Source organism: Eucyclogobius newberryi, unplaced genomic scaffold (genome assembly GCF_026437365.1).
Source record: "Eucyclogobius newberryi isolate DKJ021-1_F unplaced genomic scaffold, fEucNew1.0.hap1 SCAF_2, whole genome shotgun sequence".
Classification (NCBI taxonomy): Eukaryota; Metazoa; Chordata; class Actinopteri; order Gobiiformes; family Gobiidae; genus Eucyclogobius; species Eucyclogobius newberryi.
This window is the reverse complement of record NW_027315834.1, coordinates 15,865,870-15,889,853: the sequence shown is the minus strand read 5'-3', so window position 1 is coordinate 15,889,853 and position 23,984 is coordinate 15,865,870. Positions and strand designations below refer to the sequence as shown.

General features: G+C 39.5%; 1 protein-coding gene across 1 annotated transcript in view; it reads right to left on the bottom strand.

Annotated features, from left to right (window-relative positions):
• Nucleotides 1-904: 904 nt before the first annotated feature.
• The window catches only part of rassf3 (Ras association domain family member 3), a 37,132-nt gene continuing 14,052 nt past the window's right edge, over nucleotides 905-23,984 (bottom strand). The window contains exons 3-7 of the mRNA XM_072453865.1: nucleotides 7,094-7,201; nucleotides 5,358-5,519; nucleotides 4,995-5,082; nucleotides 3,606-3,721; nucleotides 905-3,498 (exon numbers count right to left, since the gene is read on the bottom strand). Coding sequence (XP_072309966.1) covers nucleotides 3,349-3,498; nucleotides 3,606-3,721; nucleotides 4,995-5,082; nucleotides 5,358-5,519; nucleotides 7,094-7,201 — 624 coding nt within the window. The 3' untranslated portion in view covers nucleotides 905-3,348. The remainder of the gene's footprint in view (nucleotides 3,499-3,605; nucleotides 3,722-4,994; nucleotides 5,083-5,357; nucleotides 5,520-7,093; nucleotides 7,202-23,984) is intronic.

Below are 23,984 nucleotides of genomic sequence, written 5' to 3'. Positions count from 1 at the left end.
AAATCTTGCATTCATTCAGTTGCAGGTGTATTTATTGCTAAAAGGCAAGAACAACAAACAAACAAACAAATTGTTCTGTCTACTAATGTAGTAGACAGAACAGTTTGAAAATGTAGTAAAAGTGTGTCAAGTTGTGTGATGTGGTGGGGCAGAGGTGGTGAATGTACGTCATGTACAAATGCTTAAAACACCTTATCTTTTCCTGTTAAATAATTGCAATAGTTTATAATAGCAATATAGGTCACAATATATTACAAGAGAGTAAAAAATGTCTATATAGTGTGACTTTGTGCTGGTAGGTGTTATAGAACCTGTGGTAAATATTTCTCATAGTTTTACGTCAGTGAATTTGAAGTTTGTGAAGAAAAGTAAAAATACTAAAATTACAGGAAGTAGAGCTGATCTGAAACTGAATCTCTCTGTGATGTCATCAATAAGCAACATATCATTGAAAACACATTTAACTGATGCACTTTTTTGACCGTTTAAACAATCATTCAACAAAATAAAGGCGTCATCACATCAGGTAATATTTATTGCCATATCATAAATGTGTAATCTAAATGGATTTTGGCTCTTGTTCACAGTATGGTTGCTATGTGACAGTTATGGTATTACCTATGTCATATTTGCTGCCATGTCCAACCTGAAAGTACAATTAGAAACATTAAAAAAATGATCGTCTAACCTGTAATATGCACTTTAAAATGGCTGTGCAGGACCACCAAAAAAAGGGACAGGCAGCCACCCCACTCTCCACAGATCTGACAGGTAACTCGGCCAGGTGGCTGTCTGTTTCCATGGGAATAGACAAGTTCAATGCCATTCTGTAGTAGAACATTCCACCAGAAATGTTACACTTTTAAATGTTACTGTTAAATCAAAGACAAACCTGCACAGTACATCTCTTTATACCACCTTTAATTAGAAACATTTCATTCCATTCATGAAAAGGCCCCACTGGATTTAAAGATATGAACATTACACTGAACAATGTCATGTACAATACAAGGCACCAATTTAGTAAAATCAACATTTATGCTCCAAGAAAAAACAACACAAAGCATATATCTCTCATATGACATCCACTGAAGCTTCAAAGTCTAAAGCCATAGTTACTAAAGGCTTCAGTGAAACCAGATGACGACAAACTAACAGAACAAGAAAGAGATCAGTTTTAAAAATTCAGTCAGAATGTAGAGGCGGTTTGGTCTTCCTTTGTTTAGTTTTTTTATAATCAAATTTGGCTATGCATTTTACACAAGTTTGGAGTAAAGCTCAATATTGTTCTGAACCTCACACAACAGATGGTTTAGTGTTATAGAAATACAGATGACACCTATTATATATAATTAGGCCAGTAATGCAAGTCATAAGTATGAAATAAGGCTTCACAGTCTACAAAATGAGTCCAAAAACACAGTAAGATCTTTAAATATGTGAGAAATATAACTCAGTGTTACAAAAACTGTGAGAGGAGATCAATGAAACTAAAATACTTCTTAGTGTCATAATGAAAACAGCAAGAGAATAAAAACAAATTTGGAAAGTAATTTAAAAAAAAGAACTACAACAAAAAATAAACTGTCTTCCCTGAATTAGAAGTTAAAGTGACCAAACATTCTTTGGATACAACTTTCTTGAATGATGCATTGTCTTAAATTGCTTTTAGATGCAACTTTAACAACATTAATTGCATATATGAAATGTCTCCACGCAACCTCCATATTGCTTAAAATAAGAACCCAGTGTTAAGCATAAAATAACTGAGGGTTAAAAGTAACCCATTTAAATAAACTATACATCCCTCCATTGGGACTCTAATATCCTTGCTCCAGGCAACATCACGAAATAGCTTTGGTTGTTGAGCACAACATTAACAATTAAAATATATATTTTTAAACGATGTGTGTTTGACACAGAAAAAAAGAATAGTACCTGACTTCTCCACTAGATGGTGATATTATCAGACTTAAAAGTACTGTCAGTTTCACTTCATTCAGTACTAAGAACAAAGCACATCGTGAAATTGCTTTTACTGCTCTTGGTTATTTGTCTTATGATTGTTACACAAAGTTGATTGCCAACACACACAATAATCAACACAGCATATATTTCTTGCAAATATTCAACAAGAAAACTTAACTTGCATGTTTCCAGTGCTAACTTTTATAACCTTTTAATCGACATTTGCCACACGTCTTATTATGACCCATATAATACATTGACTTTGATCCACAAAGAGAAACAACTAAAGGTTTGAACAGGAGACAAGCAGTCAGTGCCCCACAAGCTGATATTTACAAGACAGAGACAAGCCCTAAACTGGCTTGTGCTGCCTTCACAATTATTAAAGAAATCAAGATCAAAGATCAAGAAACAATTAACCCCTAGTTAGTAATCGTATTTGACTCATTTGACTTGAGCTTAAGGAGAATCTGTGCATTGTCCTCAAAGCTCACACTACTTCCTCCTGCTTTCACTTCTCAGGCCATTTTCAAAACATCTTCTTTCAAACTTCCTCAATCCCTTCTATAACCTCTAAAGCGCTTCGTCAACTTCCAGAAACCAGCTGAATCTCTCACTTCCTGCTCACGCCGCAGTGGTTCAAGAGTCAGGAATTTAAACCTTTGCCAAATGTGCTTAAAACTGTCCCACAACACTGACTTGAAGCAGGACATGAGTATTTGCCATCCACATTTGAACATTTTCAACACAACTTGCTTAAACATTTCTAGACATCTCTTTTCAGGTGCACAACTTTAACTTTACTACTACTTAAACAACAACCTTATATCAGGTGCACAACCTTTATATATTCTCCTGACAAATATTAAGGCAATCCCTAAAAACAACGTAATCACTTGTGACAAACCAAAAACACCATCTTTGGAGTAAATTACAGCTCACAGACGGATTCATAATGAATAAACTATTCATTCTGTGTAACGCACCACATTGTTAAGGTAAATAAGACTTTTCATGAAAACGAAAACATAAAAACATAAAATGTCACCCTTATAAATTAAGAAAAAATATGTACAGACCAACTTTAAATAAAAGTGAAACAATAAATGGCCTTGGGTATTTCACATGTGTCAGAGAAATGAAGAGGAGCACAAACATGTCTGTGAGTCTCCCAGAGCTAAACGCATGTGGCACACGGATCCTGCATCTTTGGTTTTGTCGCATTATGTCTTCGATACTGCAGCTTTGAGACAGTGGAGTTCAACTCTTCACTTGTCTTTCACTTTCATTCATTTCTTAAAAAAGAAAAATTATTGTCAATGTGACAAGTTGCTTGTGTGTAAAGGAAGCGTCCTCCCCATTGTCCTCTTGTTCAGTCCTCTATGAAAGCGCTCTGACATGCTGCAGCGCCTCCTGCAGTCTCTGTCGGTACATGTTGTAGCGGCGCATCACAGCCTCCTTCTGATCATCCTCCTCTTTCTCCAGAATCTGAAGGAAGTTGCGCAGTTCAGGAATGGAAAATGCATCCCACTGTAATGAAGGAGGTATACTTTATTATGATTTCATTAACACACATGTATAATGAAACGACATCAGTAATGACAAGTAAAGCACAATGTGTATCCAGATATAATTACCATGACTTCTCCTGTTTGCTGCTCTCGGAGTACAAAGCTGAGAGTGTCCAGGTTCGGTCCTGCCATCAGGCGCAGAAACAGGGGCTTCTCCGCGTCCCCTAGCTTATACACGTGCACTGCAAAACACACATTTACAGCAAACTTTATGTTCTGTGGTAACAAGGTGGGGCTGCACAATATATCACAATGAAACTGTAATTTGAGTAGTTATGTAATATCAGGTCCAATGCAAACAACTAAATATCCTGTTATTGAAACAAAAACTGCTTAAGTTTATAGACCTCTACAAACATGAATTAGTTTAGCAGTATTCATATTCCAGTCTTTTCTCAAATGTTCATGCTCCTGCACGTGTTTGAAATCAACACTTTATTTGACAAATTTCATTCAGTTGTAAATGCTGTTTTATTGCTCAGTTCTTTGTTTACCTTTTTAAAAAGTGCTCTATGAACACATTTTGATTTATTGATTTGCTTGCACAGAATCATAATTTGTATGCATAAAATCGCAAATCTAGTTGCAATAACATAGCTGACAGTTCAATCTTTCACAAAGTCCTTTTTGTAGTATTTGTACCAACAAAATGACTGTGTGCAAGGCTAAATATCTGACACAAATATGCAAGGTCTGGATACTTTTAGCAAAACTATTAAACTATGGAGCACTCTAAGTCCCTCGGTCTGTTTTCTGCTCGTTTGTTAAACTGATCAAACCTATTAGGAAATACATTTGTTCAGTATGAACAGTCTGATTACTTCTGTATCAGGCAGAGCAGTTTATTAAAACTTTACAGATTAAAGGTCATAGACAGCTTATCCAGTGCTTCATACGTCAACACTAAGTTTTAAAGCCAATAGACTACTGCCTGTTTCAAATAAAAAGAGTAACATCTGTTGTCTAGACTGCATTTTATTAGCGAGTCTTTCTGTAATGCAAAAACTAGGCTTATGGGATAGTAGGCACAAAAAGCTGTATCAATAAAAGTTTAATTTGTACAGTGAACAAAGGTTACACAAATATTGCATATGAATCTTAGGCTTTGTAAAGGTGTGCCAGGTGAATAAAACCTTTTCCAAACTTGGAGGTGCCAAGTAGGGTCAAAAGATAACATTCGATACCCCACAAGTTTGCAGCAGCTGCTGGTTTACAGAAAGCCAGTGCAAGTTTATTTATACTGCAGTATGAGGGTGTGTATTGCTTATGAATGGCTGGTGGTGGGGAGAGCCCCGAGACGCCCAGTAATTAGCGACATAAGTGTCTAAAAATACACAGGATTACACACGGGTCATCACCAGGAGCATTTGACACTGGCCTGGCATGAGCGGCACGAGCGGCATGAGCCCGTGTCTGTCCCCGTTTACCGCCTGTAACAGTGTCTGGGGTGTTCACCTTGCTCCTCTCGGCGGTAGCACTTGTACAGTGCGTATTTGGCTGGATTGTCTGCCACGGTGAACTTGTTCAGTAGAGCCACAATGACCTGCGGAAACACAAATAGTTAGCACTCAGAAATAGAGCGTTTTAGTTTAAAGTAGACGTTGATCTAAAACAACATAGAAACAGTTCTTATGTCTTTCTTTTCTCACTAAAACCAGTTGGGAGATAAACTCAAAAGAACTGCTCTCATTATTCAGCCGCCATGAAAAACTATACAACAATTGTAATGTAGTCACGATTGCCAGGGCCAGAATCTAATGTTCTGTTCCTGTGACTCGCCTGATAAAGTGATGAGAGCGTGTGGATGTGGGAGCTCACCTCTTTGACAGTGTTACTGGAGCTGACATGCAGTGTGTTGATGGCTCCCCGGGGCAGATAAAATGCCTCTCCCGCCGGCCCCCTCTGACCCCCCCGAACTGTCACGGGCCTCCGCAGATCCATCTGGACCTTAATGAAGCCTGTGTACACATCAGCGCGGCCCTAGGACAAACATTAGGTCGTGTTAAAAATGCATGTAGCTGCATGAAATAAAAATCAAATGTTTGTGATCCCGCTAATCAGATGTTATTGCAAAATGTGAGGTTCAAGTGAGAAACGTGAAAGAAATGAAGCCCTAAACTTAAAGGTGCACTATCTTCTCTCTGTGGATAGAGATGTTATTGCTTTGTTCCACAATTGTCCCCCCAAAAAATATTTAGTTTAAAACTTATTATCTGGGTTTTTCCAGCCTTTTTTCCCCGTATCAAATTAAATTTTTAATCCACAGTACGGCATTAAACATTAAATCTCCATGGACACAACAAGCAGGTCCAGCTGCCACGTCAAGTTACTGGTCAGATCAGTGGAGAAGTGACCACGCAAATCAGTATAGAGGAGTTTGATGCCATATTGTGAAACCTTCCTGGTAAAAACGTTACATCTCCATGGAGACAAATCTCCCATCAGAAATGTGCACTTTTAAGTCCAGAAATAGCACTTTATCTTGTTATTCGTTCAGTATTTAAACTAATTATCTTAGAATAGACAATATAGTTCTCAGCATTCAATTAATGTGGAATTTAGTGTGGACAATGTATGCGTCAACAATCATTGCTCATTGCACATGAAAACCCCGTCAACAATGCTCCAGCTCCAGTTCAGGAAGTGTGTGCTCTCTTCTGTGTGCCATATGATCTGAGCCCAGTTCACCAGTAAGCCCAGTGCAGAGCAGATGGTCCAGACGAGGAGCATCCTAATCTTAACACTCCATATGGGGCTATTACCGAGGGGCATAAACCAGGTACAGATTAAAACAGTGACCAGTGGTATGGCTCAATTTGTTTCAGTTCTACATTATACTTGTGCTTGGGTCCTGCACTGAATCTGATTGAAACTTTTAGCCCACACTTTTTTTACACTCCACAGTTGCAATTTGCTTTCTATAACATTTCTTCTGCCCAAACTGCAGCTCTATTGTGTTTTTATAATCCATGACACATGTAGATCATACTTATATATTGTTCAATATATTAAAACAACTTAATAAACGTAAACACAAGACAACAGTCCCGCGTACGGACAGCAGCAGTGCACGGTAGCAAGCAGAGGATTTTTGGCTTCGTGGCGCTGCTGAATCCGACACGTCTCACAGTTTCAGCAAAAAAAAATGAATCTGAGAACAAAGTAAGAAAAGAGCGTGTGTGGGGAAAACAGGAGCAACGCTAAGAATAAAGAAAACTCAAACACACAAGAATCACTCTAAACTTTGGGTGGATTCAATGAGAAGGGAAAACAATTATGATTTTAACAAGCTCTTTCTCCTTTTACCCTGGGCGCTTTAATACCATCCCACAGCTCTCACACTGCCAGGATAAACATGTGAGCAGAGAACAATGGCAGGAATAACATCATATCACTCTTATGTGAGTGCTGTGGAATGCAAATGGAGGGAACAAGGATGTTCAAACATCAGCACACTGTGGTTTACCTTCTGTAATTTCCTGAAACAACTGCTGCTTATCTCATTTCATAAAAAGAAAAAGTCTTTAAAACAAAAATATACTAGTGTTACTCACCAGTGTCATTTTCAGATGGTCTTTGGTCAGAGAGTTGTACAGTTCAATTCTTTGTCTAATTTCCTCTCGACTACACTCCGTCCGCAGCTCTCGGTCCTTCTCCACATCCTGACAGAGAAAACAAAAGAAAACAGATAAAGACACAAGTAAAAGGCAACACAACCTTTGAATAGGCCACGTGCATCAAGTGTTTCTGAGCCATGCTAAGAATAGCAGAGGTTCATAATATGGAATACTTGAGTACACTCCAACAATGTTAAACATGTGAGAGTAGTGACAGAAGAAGTACTTTTAGTTGTTTATCCTTTATTGGTATTTCTTTGCTGTACATCGTATAAACTTTAGGTTTGTATTTAAGATGTTTAGAATCATGCAATCAATGCCATATCAAAATGTAGAACAAGTGGCCAACAAACAGCCTTTGTATTCTTTCTGAAAAGGAACACACTTGCCCTTTATAAAAAGGACATTCACAGCAGGAAAATAACTTAACAACATTAACCCCAAAACTGCAACTGTCTGAAGGTTAAAATGCTTATGGAAAGAAAGAACACAGACTTGGTCCCATGGTATTAATTATGAAACACTGCTCACTGTAGAGTAGACCATATCACCACAAAGATAGTGACTTCACTATTGTGTACACAGCGTGTCATAAGCACTACATATGTGGGATTTTTAAAAAGAACGAGATTCTGTCGCTAAACAACCTACAGCTAAGACCGCTGGTGGTACGCAGGGCAGGGCCCTCTGCAGTTTGAGGGTTTGTTTTATTTAGAGGCAAATCTATTATTTTGTCCTCCATTGGGTTGATCACTATCTAGAAAGAGAGTTACAAATGTAACTCTGGTTCTATGAATCCCAGAGGACCACATTAGGGTGGTGGTTAAAGATGGTTAAATCTTATTACATACATGACTTAGTCTTATTTTAAGCCATGTTTAACCCCAATTTAGGCCTGATAAAATCCAGGTTTAGATGTGGTGGTACTCGGAAAGCCAAATACTATTTTGGGTAGTTCTTAGTGTGAAATATTTGAGAACCATATTTCAAATGAATACCGATCAATGAATTGCAAGTAATACTTCAATATTCAACCTCCACAGTAAATTACTTTGAAGGTTGACTTTGATTTTGTTATGATATAATTAAAGATTGGACACAAAAAGCCTACAAAACTTCTGTTACATAATCTGTTATAAATCTGTTATATAATAAAGAGGTGGGTCACTGACCGCAGAGACAAATTAAATGATTACAGGCAACCTCCAGACTCACTAAAAGAACTTTAGTTATAAGGTTAAATCTTTACATTTACGTTCATATTTGCCTAAGTGTCTGTGACCGAAACCTATATTTTAGATGGATGCAATTTGTCTAGTTGCAGGGCAAGGGCACTGAACAAAAAAAGAGTTTATGCACATCATGTGGATAGTATATAACATTAGAATAGTGATGGCAGGTGTAAAAAGTGTCCTTCTATCTGTAATGTGTGCTTACATGGGCATAGTCCAGCTGTGCATCTATTAAACCCCCCTCACAGACACAGTGCACAATCCAGGAACACTTTGAAGGCACACGCAGCCTTATATGGAGTAAATCCTGTTGCAATGAAGACAAGGTGCCAGTGCAGCTTCTGCTAATAAATACAGACTTCTTAAAGCCCCTACAGCTAAAGCAATAACAAACAGAAACAAAAATAAGTGAATAAAATGAAGAATAAACAAAGCATTGGAGCAGATCTGGTTCTTTCTGAGCCTGTCCCAGACGCTGACTCACCTGGATTATGTGTAAAGACCTCAAATCTTTTAACCCGTCTTTAAGATTTTGATGCAGTTTTTGATGATAAATAAAAACGTCCACTTTTGTCTAAGACATTGCAAGTATTTGGATTATTTATAAATATAGACGTAAAGGGCAGAGAAATAATGAGTAAAAATGTATTTGGAGTTTTTTTCCTTTAGTGACTGCGTTTAGGTTGGTTGTTATCTTTGTGACAGAGTAAGGTCACACAATACTTGGAAGGAAGTCAACAAGATTAAGAGGCATTCATTAGCTGCTGTTACGTCATCCACCAGCACGTTGACTTCACACTACAACTCTCTTGACACATGAAACATTCATCATGGCAAACAACTCACCTTAGAAAAAGGTGACCGTGTTTGGGGATTTAAAAAGACCATAGTGTGTACAATATGTCACATGAAGAGGGAGGCTGTGTGATGGTGGCTATATCTGAACACACAAGCTGCATATGCACAACACAATGAGGTCATGTTCCCGTTTGAGACCTTGTGTATCCTCCCGCTGACACTGAATGGACTGAGGAAGAGACAAAACAGCTCAGATTACTTGTTAAAAGACACTGGCATTTCCTCATCAACTTAAGTAAGATTTATTTTTGCTAAAGTCTGTGAAACTCCCTTTTCCGTTGAAGTTGTTGAAATAAGTTTCTTGGTGTCATGAGCAATAACCATTGAGCAAAATCACATAATTTAGAACCTCATCATGGAATCATCATAATGAGGACAAACTACAGGTGCTAGTTGAAGTAGTGGTCTAATACATTCATGTTACATAACACACAGTTTTACTAAAATAATGAATAGTTTTGCATGCCATTCAATTCCATGCTATTATTAGAACGTCAAAGCGGCTAGTAGACTGCAACTCTCACATAGTTTTGAGAAAATAGGTCTTAAAAGCATTGTTTATGGTCAGGAAATAAAATAAAAATATAAATATCCATCAATATATGGTGCATTCGTACTATGCCATGTCTCCCAGCTCAAGTGGCTATTGTTATCAAAAACATTTTTGAACCCACAATAGTAAAATGCATTTACACTACGATGAACTAGCAGCGGCACTCAAAAACAAAAACATTGGACACAAGTTTATACTGATGGAAAGTGGCAGTTGAAATGAGGAGTTTGTGCTTGGCAGACGGACACCGGAGCCGTCCTGATGGTGTTTGATCTTGCGGTCGCACCGGTGCATCCTGCTCTTCCACTCGCTGCTATGGTCAGTGAGAGTTTGTCCGTGTGGCGTTTTTCTAGCCTTTTATCAAACGCACCTGTGGCATTCCTGTCTTTGTTTAGGACTATCTCGCTCGTGCAGGACCATTGTCTGAGCGCACATGACAGCAGAGAAGACAAAACATGTGATGAGAGGATTTAGGGTCATGTTTACTGTGGCCTCAGGGCGCTCCTTAAATGTGTACTATATAATCTTCTTCTGGCTTCTATGGTTAGAACATTTTGAATTGGAGGTTGTTTGCATATAACTGTTTAAAGTATTCAAAGAGTTTGGCAATGACATAAGGCTTCACAAGGGGGGGGGGGGGGGGGGGGGGGGGGGGGAATAATCTAGAAAAGGTATTGCTGTTAGATTTGATATGATTTGATATTATGTTTAAAAAGCAGGGTCCAGAGTGCAGGTTGTTAAATGAGATCATACTAAAATATGAATTGATAAACTAATACAAGAATCCCAGGAACTTCTATAGGTTTAAACTACAGGTACAATAACATTTCAACATTTTTCAATAAAATGGTAGGTAGGAAGGTTGTGTTGGTTGTGTGAATTGTGCAGCCTTAAATGTTGATTGTTGACTCCCCAAAAATGTTTTGTTTAATGTAATATCTTTGACAACACAGCTAAATGTTATGTAGATTTTATGTGGTGTATGAAATGTTGCAAATTTCTTGCATTGATACATTTGGTTTTGTTATGATTTGGAAGGATTGGGATTATTAGAGTGATTAGGAATGATTGCATATCCCCTCATCATCTGTCTGACCTCTTGCTACACACATTTGCCAATACACTCTCCCCTCCCTCACTTGGTACTTCCCGTTTGGTCCAAGGGGGAAGAGGAGATGGGACACACCTTTCCTTCCAGCATTCCTACACTAATGGGTGCACTGTGGAGGTCCAACATGTGTGCACCGTGCACCTTCACTCTGTGGAGCTATCAATTAGTTTACAGTAAAGGCTACATAAGATGTCACTGGCTAAGGCTAAATAACCTCTTTGACATCCAGACTAAACCTTGTAGAGTGAAAACTATAAGCTTCTTAACTCAATCATCTGTTGGCTAAAACAACTAGAGACCACTAAAAGTATTCTGTTGTTAAGAATGTTCACAATGAGGAAAGCGAAAAGGGCAAACCAGTTATTAATGGTCAAAACAAAACAAAGAAACAGGATCATCCAGTCGGTGGATCACTGTATTGTCTTGGATCCCCTTGATGCCATTGAGTTTGACACAAATTCAAAGTGATTTAAAGATTACTTCACAAATAGAGCTCAAGTTTCTGCTGATGGTTTTTGATCTGAATTTTCTTATCTGAATAAAAGGTGTTCCTCAAGGGTCCGTCCTTGGACCACTTCTATTTACACTTTATATAAACTTAATTGGCCATAATCTAAAACACAGTAGCATCCTCTCGTATGCAGATGATCCAATGCTATATGCTAGGGCACCATCTGCTGCACAAGTGATTCAAAAATATTCAAGCTGATTTTAATTCCATCCAACACAATTGTGTAAATTTAAAATAAATAATGAATTTAAATAAAATATATGTATGCAATTCACTAAAAGGCACTATAGTGACTAAATGTTTTTACATATGCTTGATGGTAATGTCATTGAACAAGTACCCTATTACAAATACTTGAGCAGTTAAAAAGTATTTAGTTGTAGAAAACAGTTAATCCAGGCTATGTTTCTCTCAGTGCTGGATTATGGTGATATTATATATATGCATTCTAAAACAACAGTCTTAAAACCTCTGATCTCAGTTTTAAATCCAGCACTAATGTTCATTACAAGAGATGGATGCAGAACCCACCCCTGTGAATGATACTCTAACCCTGTGATGAGCTGGCTCCTGTCCAGAGTGAACCTCGCCTAAGGCCAAAACTCTCTGGGATAGACTCCAATCACCCGCGACCCCCAAAAGGAACAAGCGGGATGTAGGATGGCAATCATTGGATGCAAGAAGAGAACAGCGTTGCCTTTTGTTTGTTCATAAGGCTCTCACTGGGATTTACACATATTGTACGTGTAAGAATGTTTTACTGCCATTTAAAAAAAAAATATCCAGTGTTGTTTGTTTAATCTGTATTATTATTATTATTATTATTTTAATAGGGTATTCATTTATTTCATTGGGGTTTTCCTGTTTAAATAAATACATGTGGAATAAGCAAAGAAAATGTTGAATAGAATAAAGGCGGATGGCATCATAATCTAAGTGATGCTACATGTGATGAGTAAAGTATATGTGTGTAGTGACTCACTGCGGTTGTTGAGAAACTTTTATGACTGTGACACTGGAAAAATCCAGAGCAAGAACAGCAAAGGTGTGTCCTTCCACAATAACAAATCCTGGAGATTTTGACATGTAGGAGTGCTCCAGGCATTAGGCATTCGAGTCATAAATTTGGATCTAATGTAACACTGTGGCGTAATCATCGACCTATATGTAATCAAAATTAAATAAATGTACAATCCAAGTCCCTTTAGTTCTATAGCACATTTTACAAGCAAAATCTGTTTCCAAAGTGCTAAAATAAACAAAAACACACATTAATAATTTTATCTGAACAATTATCATACAACTATTATTCCTATTAAACAGAATCTACCAAAGTATTGAATGGTAAAAAGTATTTTTCCAATGCAATGTGAAACTCCATCTTAAACTCCTCGAGGCAAAAGACAGTAAAACATTATGAATAGTAGGACAGCACTTAATTATGGTACTTAAACTCACAGTGCGTGTCAGAAAACTCATGGTGACGCACACATCAACACTGGAAGCAGATGATTATATTGGTGTCTTATGTAGTTTTGTTGAAAACACTTTGACCAAGGAGGACTCGGTGTTCAGAGTGTGGTTTATCAGGTGGGAGGGGTTTTCCACTGTAGCAGTAACTGTGGAGTGAGTGACATTACAGTCGGAGCCCCTCTCACAGGGATTGTCTGTCCATTATCAGGCTCCACAGACACACCTTCCTTTCAAATGCTCTTTGTGTGTATTGTACTAAAGATAAGTGTGCTACATATCGCATCATGTTATTTAAAACACAATTCTGTTCCCCGAGCAACAATATGATCATTGCAGGGCCATGGTATGTTTTACAGTTGGTACTTAAATTACAGCTCTGAAAAGATTATAAGCACTGAGCTTACTTCCTGGAATGACTTAATAATTATTAGGTGGATAGTAATGTTATAAATGCATAGCTATGTACAAAGGAAAACCTGACTCCTTTGGGGAAAACAACAACAACAATCATTTTTTTTAGCAGATTTTTCTCTTCAATTTGAGTTTAGAAAAACACATATTCTATTATTAGTGCAATAATCCAGTTAGAACCATATTCGTCACTCAGATGTTGCCTTCTCAACAAAACCCTGACCCCAACATACCTCCCCGGGTCCAAAACTCCATCACGGTGTGTGGGGCCAGTCCTGTCATTCATCATCACTTTCTTTTCACTCTCTCCCTGGAACACTGACTGAAACAAGCAGAAAACCGCCCCAAAGTGCGCCGCTGTGGTTTACTGATGATGGCCTCTGAAGATCACACAGCCATAACTGGTCCCAGATGAACCGTGATGCTGCCAAGGCATCACAGAGCCAGAAGTGGCTTTGAGGAAGAGACCACCGACACATGCTTCATTAGTGCTCCTATAAACAGCCCACAATGCCAGGCCTGCATTCACTTTTCTGCTGCCACCAGATCAGGGCAATTTCCTCCTGAAAGAAGAGTATAAACCCGATAAAACATGCAAAGTTCAAGAAATCTGAAAGCATCGAAGCGCAAATGAGCCAATGTTAAAGCAATTGCAGATGTTTATGTGGATTGTAAACCAAAAGAAACCAAATGTTTAATAGCATACTTTGGATGTGAATGGATGCTTCAGGTTTCCATGTTCAACAATAGGTACTGCTTTTGTTAAGAGCAGTGGTGAGCTGTATATTAGTCATTTATACCAAGAACCGGCTCACTTCTGTGACAACCACAGCTTTTGCTCACACATAAGAGCCTCAACTTAAATTCCGCCGCACAAGTCATTACTCAGGCGCAGGTGCATGTAGTATCTTGTGACCTCTGACCTCTGCCCCAGGTGGTCGGTAACAGTAGACGGGGAGTTACCGGGAGGACGGAGGGTAAGATGGATGAGCACCTGTTCAAAGAGCTACTGTAGAGCGCCTGTTTGACCAATGACAACGCTCACTGTCAACACTCTGATAATAAACTACGTTCAGGCAACAGCCCCACACTGTGAAGGCAAAGGCACAGAGCAAATCAATTTAAAGAGGATTCTAACATTATGGCAGATAAAGGGTCACATCTATAGCACTTTTCTATACTTTTCATCGCCCAATGACAGTTTTCAACTGTGAGAGTTGTCATCAAAGCGCCGGCCTGTGACCAATGTATATATGTTTGGAGCGGGATTAGAACTGCCAACATTTTGGTCAGAGGACGAACCTGCTGAACTACCGTTGATATAATCTTCAAGATCAGCTGCTCAACATGCTACCACATCTGAAATGAACCATGTTGACGATTCTTTTGATGCAAAAGTTACATGACCCATGAAAGAATATACCTGTCACCACAAGTGCAAGTGTTTAGTCCATTTTCACGGCACTCACCACCACCACATCACACTCTCCATGACGCAGGTAGAGCTGCTGTTCAAAGACACATTTATCTTATTATACAACACAGCCCACAGCCATGGTCTAAACCGGCTCTGTTGTTGTTTGACGACACTGGCTGCACATGAACGAACAAATCCTCCTGCGTTTCCTTCAATGAACAAACCCAACATCGTGCAAAAGTTCAAATGTAAAACGAGGATGTTTCACCGTGTAAGACACTGGCTGTAAACTGATGAGCTTTGTTGCAGGCTGGACTATTTTAGGAGCCCAATCTTAAAAGGGAGTGAACCATGTGAAGTATTTTGTGAAAGCAGCAACAAACAGCAACCATCTGACAAAATAAGACTGTTAAGTGCTTGTATACATTGTTTATTTACTCGTAAGAAAGAGCCATTTAGTAGTACCAAGTACTTTTAGTACCAAGTACTGGTAATACATTTCATACATGCACTGAAATCCTATACTATGAACACCCAAAATATGAACAATGTATTCAAAATATAAAAAGCATTTATTTAAAAACAGCATTTTTCATTGCCTCGGACAGTATCGATATATTGATATTTGATATTGATCTGCCCATCACTAATATCTAGATGAGAAATGTGAGAGCACAGTGTAGACTCAGGTGTGGGACAGGAAAGTAACCCAACCTCAGAATGTTTGAACACAAATACTTAACCTAGAAATCTGACCTGCTCCTCAGTAGTCTCATCTGAAATACTTCATTAGAGTTGTTGCTTCCATGACATTATGTACACAGCACATTCAGTGCACACAAGTCAGCACAGGGTCAGACTTGTCAAAGGTACATTTCACAGGGTTTTAAATTGTGTTGTGATAAATCACAATGACCAATTTATTGTAAGAGAATGTCCGCAAAGAAGTATGTTGCTAACAGCAAAGCAACAATTTACAGGAAGACTAAAGAAAATAAATGATCAAGATATGAGGTATCCACTCCGCCAGTCACCGTGTCTATCTGTTGCCCTTCAGAGAAAAATATCTTACTAGAAAAACAGATAAGAAAGACTTTAGCCAACAATGACCTCATCTGCAGTGAGGTAACAACAAGCACTTTTAATTGTATACAGTACACCCTAGAGGAGTTATAAACTTGTGACACTGGTGATGGGACAGAATGCATTCAATTTACTGCTGAATTCATAAGCTGATATAAGCTGTATGAACTCAGATGTAGATGCTTTAAGCACCAGGAGTGACATGCATGTAAAATGTTTAAAAAGGTGCTCCCAGATATGGGAGGTAACTGTGTTCAAATGAAATTTGGCTTTTACCTATAGCTGCTGTAATGCCGATTTACTCTTTATTACAAAACCATTGGACATGATGGACAAGTAATTTATTTTATAGTTTGGCATTTTGGTTCTCAAGATGAATATCTAATCAGAAAGCAGAACGAGCCTTACATGGGACTCTGGGCATTTGTTGCTTAAATCCAGTCGTTTTAAACCTACTCAGCGTCTCTCTGATCTGAATGGGTCTGTGCACCTGCTGGGCATTTGATTTTTGTTTTGCGATGGGAAATCAAAAATTAAAAAAACACCAATTTCTCGTTTGTTGTTTTAGGGTATAAAAAACACAATTGGAAAACGACCCATTTCCCATTTCTGGTCTCAAAACAAAATAGAAAAAAGGGAACTAAGTAGTTTTATGTGTTTGTTAAAACAACATTCAGAAAACAGAACATTTGTAATTATTTAATTTCTCACTGTAAATAAAATAATTTGGGGGCCAAAGCGGCGAGGCAGAGCCGATGAGAGGTGAAGGACTCTGGGCGTAAGACAGGGCCAAACAGTGAGAGGCCGAGTGGTGACAGTGACTGAGGCTGTGAGACAGAGACACTATCACCAGCCACTATTCTGCGATGGACAGGTGGAGAGTAGATCTTTGGTGCTTATTTCGCCACTGGGACTGAACTGGCTGATGGCTGCTCCCTCGTCACGGAGAATGGGACTTAGGCCTACAGACTCTTTGCACAGTTGAGATTGAGATTTGTGTGGATGTCGTTTTGTACAACAATCGTGAGTTTACGAGCAAATGGCATTTTAAAGCAGTGCATCATGGCTGCTCCTCCTGTCCACCACAGACAAGAGCTCCACCGCACACCAAGCATCAGCACCAAACGTTTGTGTTTGTTTGAGTTGATCGGGCGGGTGCACGAGGGTACATATAGCCAGCTGTTGTAACCTCAATTTTTCACAATGAACTGCATTTAAACCAAGACAAAACCCGGACTAAACCAGGTCTAATCCCGTAGACTGAACAGGCTGAACCAGGGGGAGGTCAAGACATGCTCCATGGCATGACGGATGGCCCCAAAGCTCCATTTACTCGTGAAAGATGTAAAAAATGAATCCACACAAATCCCATGGACAATGATGTACAAATGTTGCTCAAAAACCCGCTCAGTCCAAGCGGAGAATGAAGTACCGCTTTTCATAACGAGCTAGAGGCGTAGCCCCCGACACTGATCACGCTCAGCCTCTTGGTTTCAGGGTAAACCAACCGCCAGGGCCAGGAGCCTTGCAGCTCTCGTCGATTTTAACTGCGCTGCCCCCAGGGAACAAAGAGATTCGCTGGGCACTTGCTGTGGAGCTTGATTTACAGTGTGAAATTAAATAATGACTTGTTTTCAAATTTTAGTTTCAAACCCCAAAGGCAAAAAACAGGTTACTCTATATTCTATTTTGTTTTGAGATCAAATAATGGATGGATTTATGTTTTACTATTTTGGTTATAAGAACCAAAACAATATATAGGAAACAGGTGAATGGTCACTATCTAAAGCCCAGCACCTGCACCAATAATGAATCCGTGCTAGTGCAGCCTCTGCGGCTCAGGGAGAGAGTACATGTGACCTCAATGCAAGTTAAGGCTATTCCTTCAGTTGTCATTGAAGTACTTTTTTCAAAACAGTAAGAGCGCAGGTTACATACGATTCATTTAAAACGTTCATTTAGAACCGTTTTCAATGAACAAACTGTATTCCCCACATTCCAAGCATTCCTATACATTTGCTGTGATGAGTTTATAAGATAACTTTAAGTTGGAGTGGAGTATTGCCATCACATTAATGCTAACAACAATTGGCATGCCAACAGTGCATTTCCTGGTTTGTGGAGGATAAAACGTTCTAATTTTGGCCATGTGACACGTATAAATGACACGTATATTTCTGTACAGGGGCAGGGTAACTTTTCCTTTATTACATGAAATACATTGGGTAAAGCCCTTTTAACGAAAGAAATGCAATGCAAGGAACCATTAGAATTAGTTGATAACAGGTGAGGTTTATGAAGGCAAAAGATGCATTATTATTCATTGTGGTAAAGACACAAGAACTATTTAGGTGAACCCAGCAGTGACACCACATTGTAGGGGTGGCTCTGCAAGTGGTCCCAGCTTCACAGTTATTTCCAAATCAGCAGATGCATCCAGAGACAAGCCCATCAACAGTCCAACTGTCACTACAGATTCTCAAATATGCCTCCATGCCGCCTTGTGACAGAAAACCACAGCTGTACTTGAAGTTTACTCTGAGGCCTCAAGTTATACTGGTGGTTAAACTGTTAAATGTTTTTTCTTTGAAATTCAACCCAACAAACCTGTTCATATCTTGATAAAAAAAAAAAAAATACAAAATGGGCTTCAATGATCGTAGAGCATGTGATAAGCGTTTGCATTGGCGACCAGCTGTCCTGTGAGTGTCTTGTGTGCACTTTCTGCTGAGTGGGTTAAATCTCCAGACAGTACAGTGACATTTGCTGACAGAAACCCCATTCAGCCCACATTATGTTCACAGTGGTCGACAGTACAGCCTGTGTGGAGTTAAATCCCTGTTTTCCCATCGACTCGCTGCTCATTTTCACTCTCGTGTTTGCAATGCTCTCAACTTTATTAAACTTTGCTTCATGCTGGGTGAGAATCAGCTTTATTACACTTTGCTTCATGCTGGGTGAGAATCAGCTTTATTACACTTTGCTTCATGCTGGGTGAGAACCTATCAGTCAACATCCAGGAATTAGAATACTGACTAGAGCGAAGCTATTCAGTGTCCCACAAAATACCAACAATAGGTTAATTTATTGGTTAAAATGGAAATGATGAAACAACAAAACTCCATTCAAACAGTTGATCACTTATTTTTCTCATAAATTAACAATTTGTAGTTCAGTGTAGTTCAAGTGTGTATAATGGTAAGAATTTAAGAAACTTTCCAGTTTTTTCCAGTTTCTGTGGTAATACTGACATTCTTCTACTTTACACCTTTAATTAAATCTCCTTTAATTGTCTGAATTTACTTGACAGGAACAAAAATACACCAACGTTTCCTTTCAACTTTTCCTGTCCCCAAACCTGTAATTTTATTCTGAAGCCTTCACATTTCTCCCAAAAGTCTTCTCTCAGTGGTTGTAATTACTGCTGGCATGTGGGAAACCACCAAACTGCTGCCCGGGCTCCGTTTGCAGGTCAGGAGCCGACAGCAAAGGTCACAACCTCCCCTGCAGCGCTGTATGGTCACATTGTGCGCCCACTACTCGCACACTAACAGGGCGTCAAGGGTCTGCAGTGGACATGTTCGGTGGCATGCAACAGTGCTGAATATGCAGCCTGGCCAAGTCTCAAAGAATGAACCACAGTCTGCAAAAAAGCTCTGTGGGTCATGTTTGGAGAGCAGTTTTGTAAGTAACTTGAATGACTGAAATTATTTTGTTAAGAAACTGAAAAGTGACCCAATTTGTTTTAGTTAGGAAGCTAAATTAAATCCTGGAAACCTATTTTTTTTAAAGGACAAACTTCAAGAGGAGGCAGGCTGGCATGCACAAAGTTAATCAGTGACTTAAGACCTTTAAAATGGGTCATGCTATAGCTTACAGTTAGCCCTAAAGGTAACACTAACACCGTCTTGTAAATTGATGGAATATGGGGTGGTAAACAAACCAATAAAGCCATATAGGTCAATCCTGTCAACTGTCAGAACTGGATCAGGCTTTGTCACTCTGTCATAAATGCAAATAAGCAGCAGAATGAAAGGAAACTGACATGGCAACACGAAAGCAACGTTATCTTTTGTTTGTTTGAATAACATGTACCTGGGGCGAGACTGTGTGCAGTGCAATAAAACATGTTTATGCTGGAAAATTCCCTCATCCACCACGCACTTCAATGGGGCACGCGATTGAGGGAAAATATGGTAAAAAATCGTTCATAATTTCTACTGTACCTTGCTCTCTGTGACTTTTCCCAGGGGCTTCTTGAAAAACGATGTCCTGGCCGTGAAAAAGTACTCTTCAGAGTCCTCCTCCAAGCTGCTGTAGCCGCTGCTCATCGTGCTATTCCACGTCATTTGCGGAGGAAACTTTCCGTCTCCAACAGCATCAAAGATCAAAGCAGGACACGCGTTCAATTAAAAAATATTCAAAAAGTAAAACGCAGCCGACCTCTTCTCTTCTTCTTCTTCTTCTCACGCCTCCATGAGCTTTCACAATAGTGGATGATTTCCTCATTCAAATCCGCTCCGAAGAGACGTTGCGTCCCACAGCTCTTCTCTTTTCCTGCTCAACCGCATTGACACGAAGTAAACACGAAATAAAAACAACTTTAGAATGAGACGAAACGTAAACTTGGGCTAAATAAAAAAGGACAAACTTAAAGCTGCAGTGCCGCGTCCGAGAGCGTGGACAGTATGAGCTCGTGCGTGAGCGTGCGACGTCGTCCTACAGTGTGACCCCGCCCACTACGAGGGGGGGAACGAAGCTCAGTGGACCAATCAGAGACGAGACTTTTTAAAGAGCGCTTGTTTGATTCTCACAGAGCCAATCAGATTTATTTTGGATGGTACTTTCAATCTAGGCATATTTCACACGTTATAATGTATTAAAAGTCTGCTTATGACGTCATAAAGCAGACACTATAAAGCAGACACTATGTTCTTTTAGGATTGTAGGATTTTTGAGGCGCTTCTGACACTTTCACCGATTTCAACAAGTTATACCTCTTTATTCTTTATTCTTTAGACTTTATTCTTTAGACTTTATTCTTTAGAATTTATTCTTTAGGCTTTTAGACTTTATTCTTTAGGCTTTATTCTTTAGGCTTTATTCTTTAGAACTTATTCTTTAGGCTTTATTCTTTCTGCCACAACTCGCTGGCTTTGGTGTTACAAAGCCCATGAGGTCATGATATGTCTTTGTGACTAGAATAGTTGTTGTTGTTTGGTCTCTGAAACAACAGGACTACGACAAAGTCTAAGGAATAAAGTCTGGCGGTAATGCAACACTCGGATGTCAACCGCCATAAAACAACAACAACAACAACAACAACAACAACATCATGACCTCATGGGCTTTGTAACACCAAAGCAATGGGAGGAGTACTTTTACGGACTACGACAGAGTCTGAGGACTACGAAAAGTCTGAGGAATAAAGTCTGGCGGTAATGCAACAATTGGATGCCAACCGCCATAAAACAACAACAACAACAACAACAACAACAACTCGCAAATCTCATGGCATCTCATGACCTCTTGGGCTTTGTCAAAGCACTGGAAGTCAAAGCACTGGAAGAACAACTTTTAGGACTACGACAAAGTCTGGGGAATAAAGTCTGGTGGTAATGCGACACTCGGCTGTCGACTGCCATAAAACAATAACAACAGCAACAACAGTCTAAGGAATAAAGTCTGGCGGTAATGCAACACTCGGATGCCAACCGCCATAAAACAACAACAACAACAACAACAACAACTCGGGCATTTTTGACCCCCTGAACATCAATTGAACTCATGGGCTTTGAAACACCAAAGTAATGGAAGATAAGATAAGATATTCCTTTATTGTCCCACATGGGGAAATTTCATTGGTGCAACGCAGGTAGATACAGAGGTAGATACAGAAGAACAGATCACTTATAGGAAGTCTGAAAAATACTTTCAGTAGAAGATCTCCTATAAATAAATAAAAACTCCCATAGACAAATAAATAAATAAATACATAAATACCATTGCATGTGATCCCGACAGTAATTGCACATGAATATGTGTCACAACAGCACATAGATTGCACATGAAGAAGAACTTCTAAAGAATACGACAAAGTCTGAAGAATAAAGTATGGTGGTAATGCAACACTTGGATGCCAACCGCCATAAAACAACAACAACAACAACAACAACCACAACAACAACGAAAAGAGCCACATGGGGACATAGACTCGATCGGCTCGCCCCGAAATCGCTGCCAGGTGTGTTACTGGCGCCCCCAGGTTTGACTTTTTTTATTTTGATGGGACATTTCCTCTTGTGCCGCGGTCTTAGCATTAGCATTAGAATTAGCGTTAGCATTAGCGGCAGGTCTCTGTTGCTAGGTGACGGAGGTAGAGGGAGGAGGGGATGCAGCCGGGTCACCGAGGCTCTCTCTCTCTTTCTCCCTGCTCAGGTCTGCGTTCAGCACAATCTTGCAATTTGTCAGGACAAACAACTCTTTGAATCGCAAACTACGCAATCATCAACGGTGAATTACTGAGCGTCGTTTGGTATGCCGCAAAACGCAGCAGAAAACATGGACGGGCGGGAAGGCGGTCGCGCGGGAAAGCGGTTGCGCGGGAAAGCGGTCGCGCTGAAAGCGGTCGCGCAGGAAGGCGGTCGCGCAGGAAAGCCGTCGCGCAGGAAAGCCGTCGCGCAAATGGCGAGAGCTTTAATTTTGTTTTTTAGTTTTTGTTTGTTGCAGAATTTATTTATAACTTTAGCTATCGCAAATCAAGTGTTAGTGACTCCCTTAAACCACAGTAAACCCGAACAGAATCAGGTTTCCAACATTGCTTTGGAAGGGTCAAGAGTCAGGTTCTGCCTAGGGACAAGAGCAATAACAGTGGAATACGGCTACAACTAACTTCAGAATCAGAATCAGAAACGGTTCATTGCCATCTTACTGTCTGTGGTCTCACCTTGAAAATGAAAAGATTGCACATTTAGGAGGGCCAAACAACTCTCTCATAAACCACTGACCCTGCACCACACTGTGTATAAGCAGCCAGGCGTCTCATGATGACCTGAAGTTGACATTGTCCTCATTTTTTGTGAAACAGTGAAGCTCAGATGCATTTGTATTAAGATGCTTTAAACTGACAAAAACTAGGAGCAAACAGGCACATATTCTGTGTGAACGCCTGGATCGCTCGGTCAGTGGTCTTAACCTGTCGGTCACTTTGGCCTAAAGCCAGTCTACTTACACATTACTTACATTCCAATGAGGGCAGCACTAAGCTAATATGCGACAATCCTCTGAACCGGTATACAAGTACATAAAACATTACACATTCACAATATATCATAGCCTATTAAGGTTTAAAAAGACAAAACATTATGGAAATATGCCTGAGTTACACATTTATTGGTACTTTCAACAAAAGAGCTCACAAGTAGCTGAAGCGTGAATTGCTTTCCAAAATATCCAGACACTTGGCCCTAAACTATGATTTCAGGGCTGAGCCATGACCCATGTAGAATGAAGAGAACAGCAGTGTTGTCATAGTATGGTAAATATTGGGTAAGGGTGTGCAGGTTAAACTCTTAAAAGACCGTCTTGAGTTAGTCGAGGGCATAATCATAAAGCAATGAAAAGACGGAGACTCGTCCCCCCTCGGGCCCCTATGACCTCACTCACTAAAGATGCAGGAGGTGACAGAGAGAGGGGAGTGAGGGGAGGGGCCGAAACAAGAGATATGAGCGTGTTAAAGTAATGTGTGTGTGCCCAGGTGTGTGGGTGAGGGCTCTGTGTTCAGGCTCTTATTTAGGAATCAGCAGGAGTAGTTTGGGGTTGACCTCTGGTAAAGAAAGAAGAAAGAGAGAGATCTGATGGATAGATGTTTGTAATACGAGGAAAAAAGCCATCACAAAAAAAAGTATGACACAAACTGACATTCAAAACATGCTTGTGCTTCATATTTTATTTAGTTTTTTGCTCTCTGGTCTTATTTCTGTGTTCGGTGTTCTATGTGTTTGATTCAGATAAAATGGAAAAAAAATAATAGTTATCTAGGGGATAATATCACAATTGTTGTTTTGGAGATATGCAAAATTAGAATATCGAGGATATTGTCTATAATTAAAACTATAAAAAAAATGACCTCAAAAAGAGACAAAAACGTCTGGTGAACTCTCCCAAACAATATAAAGTG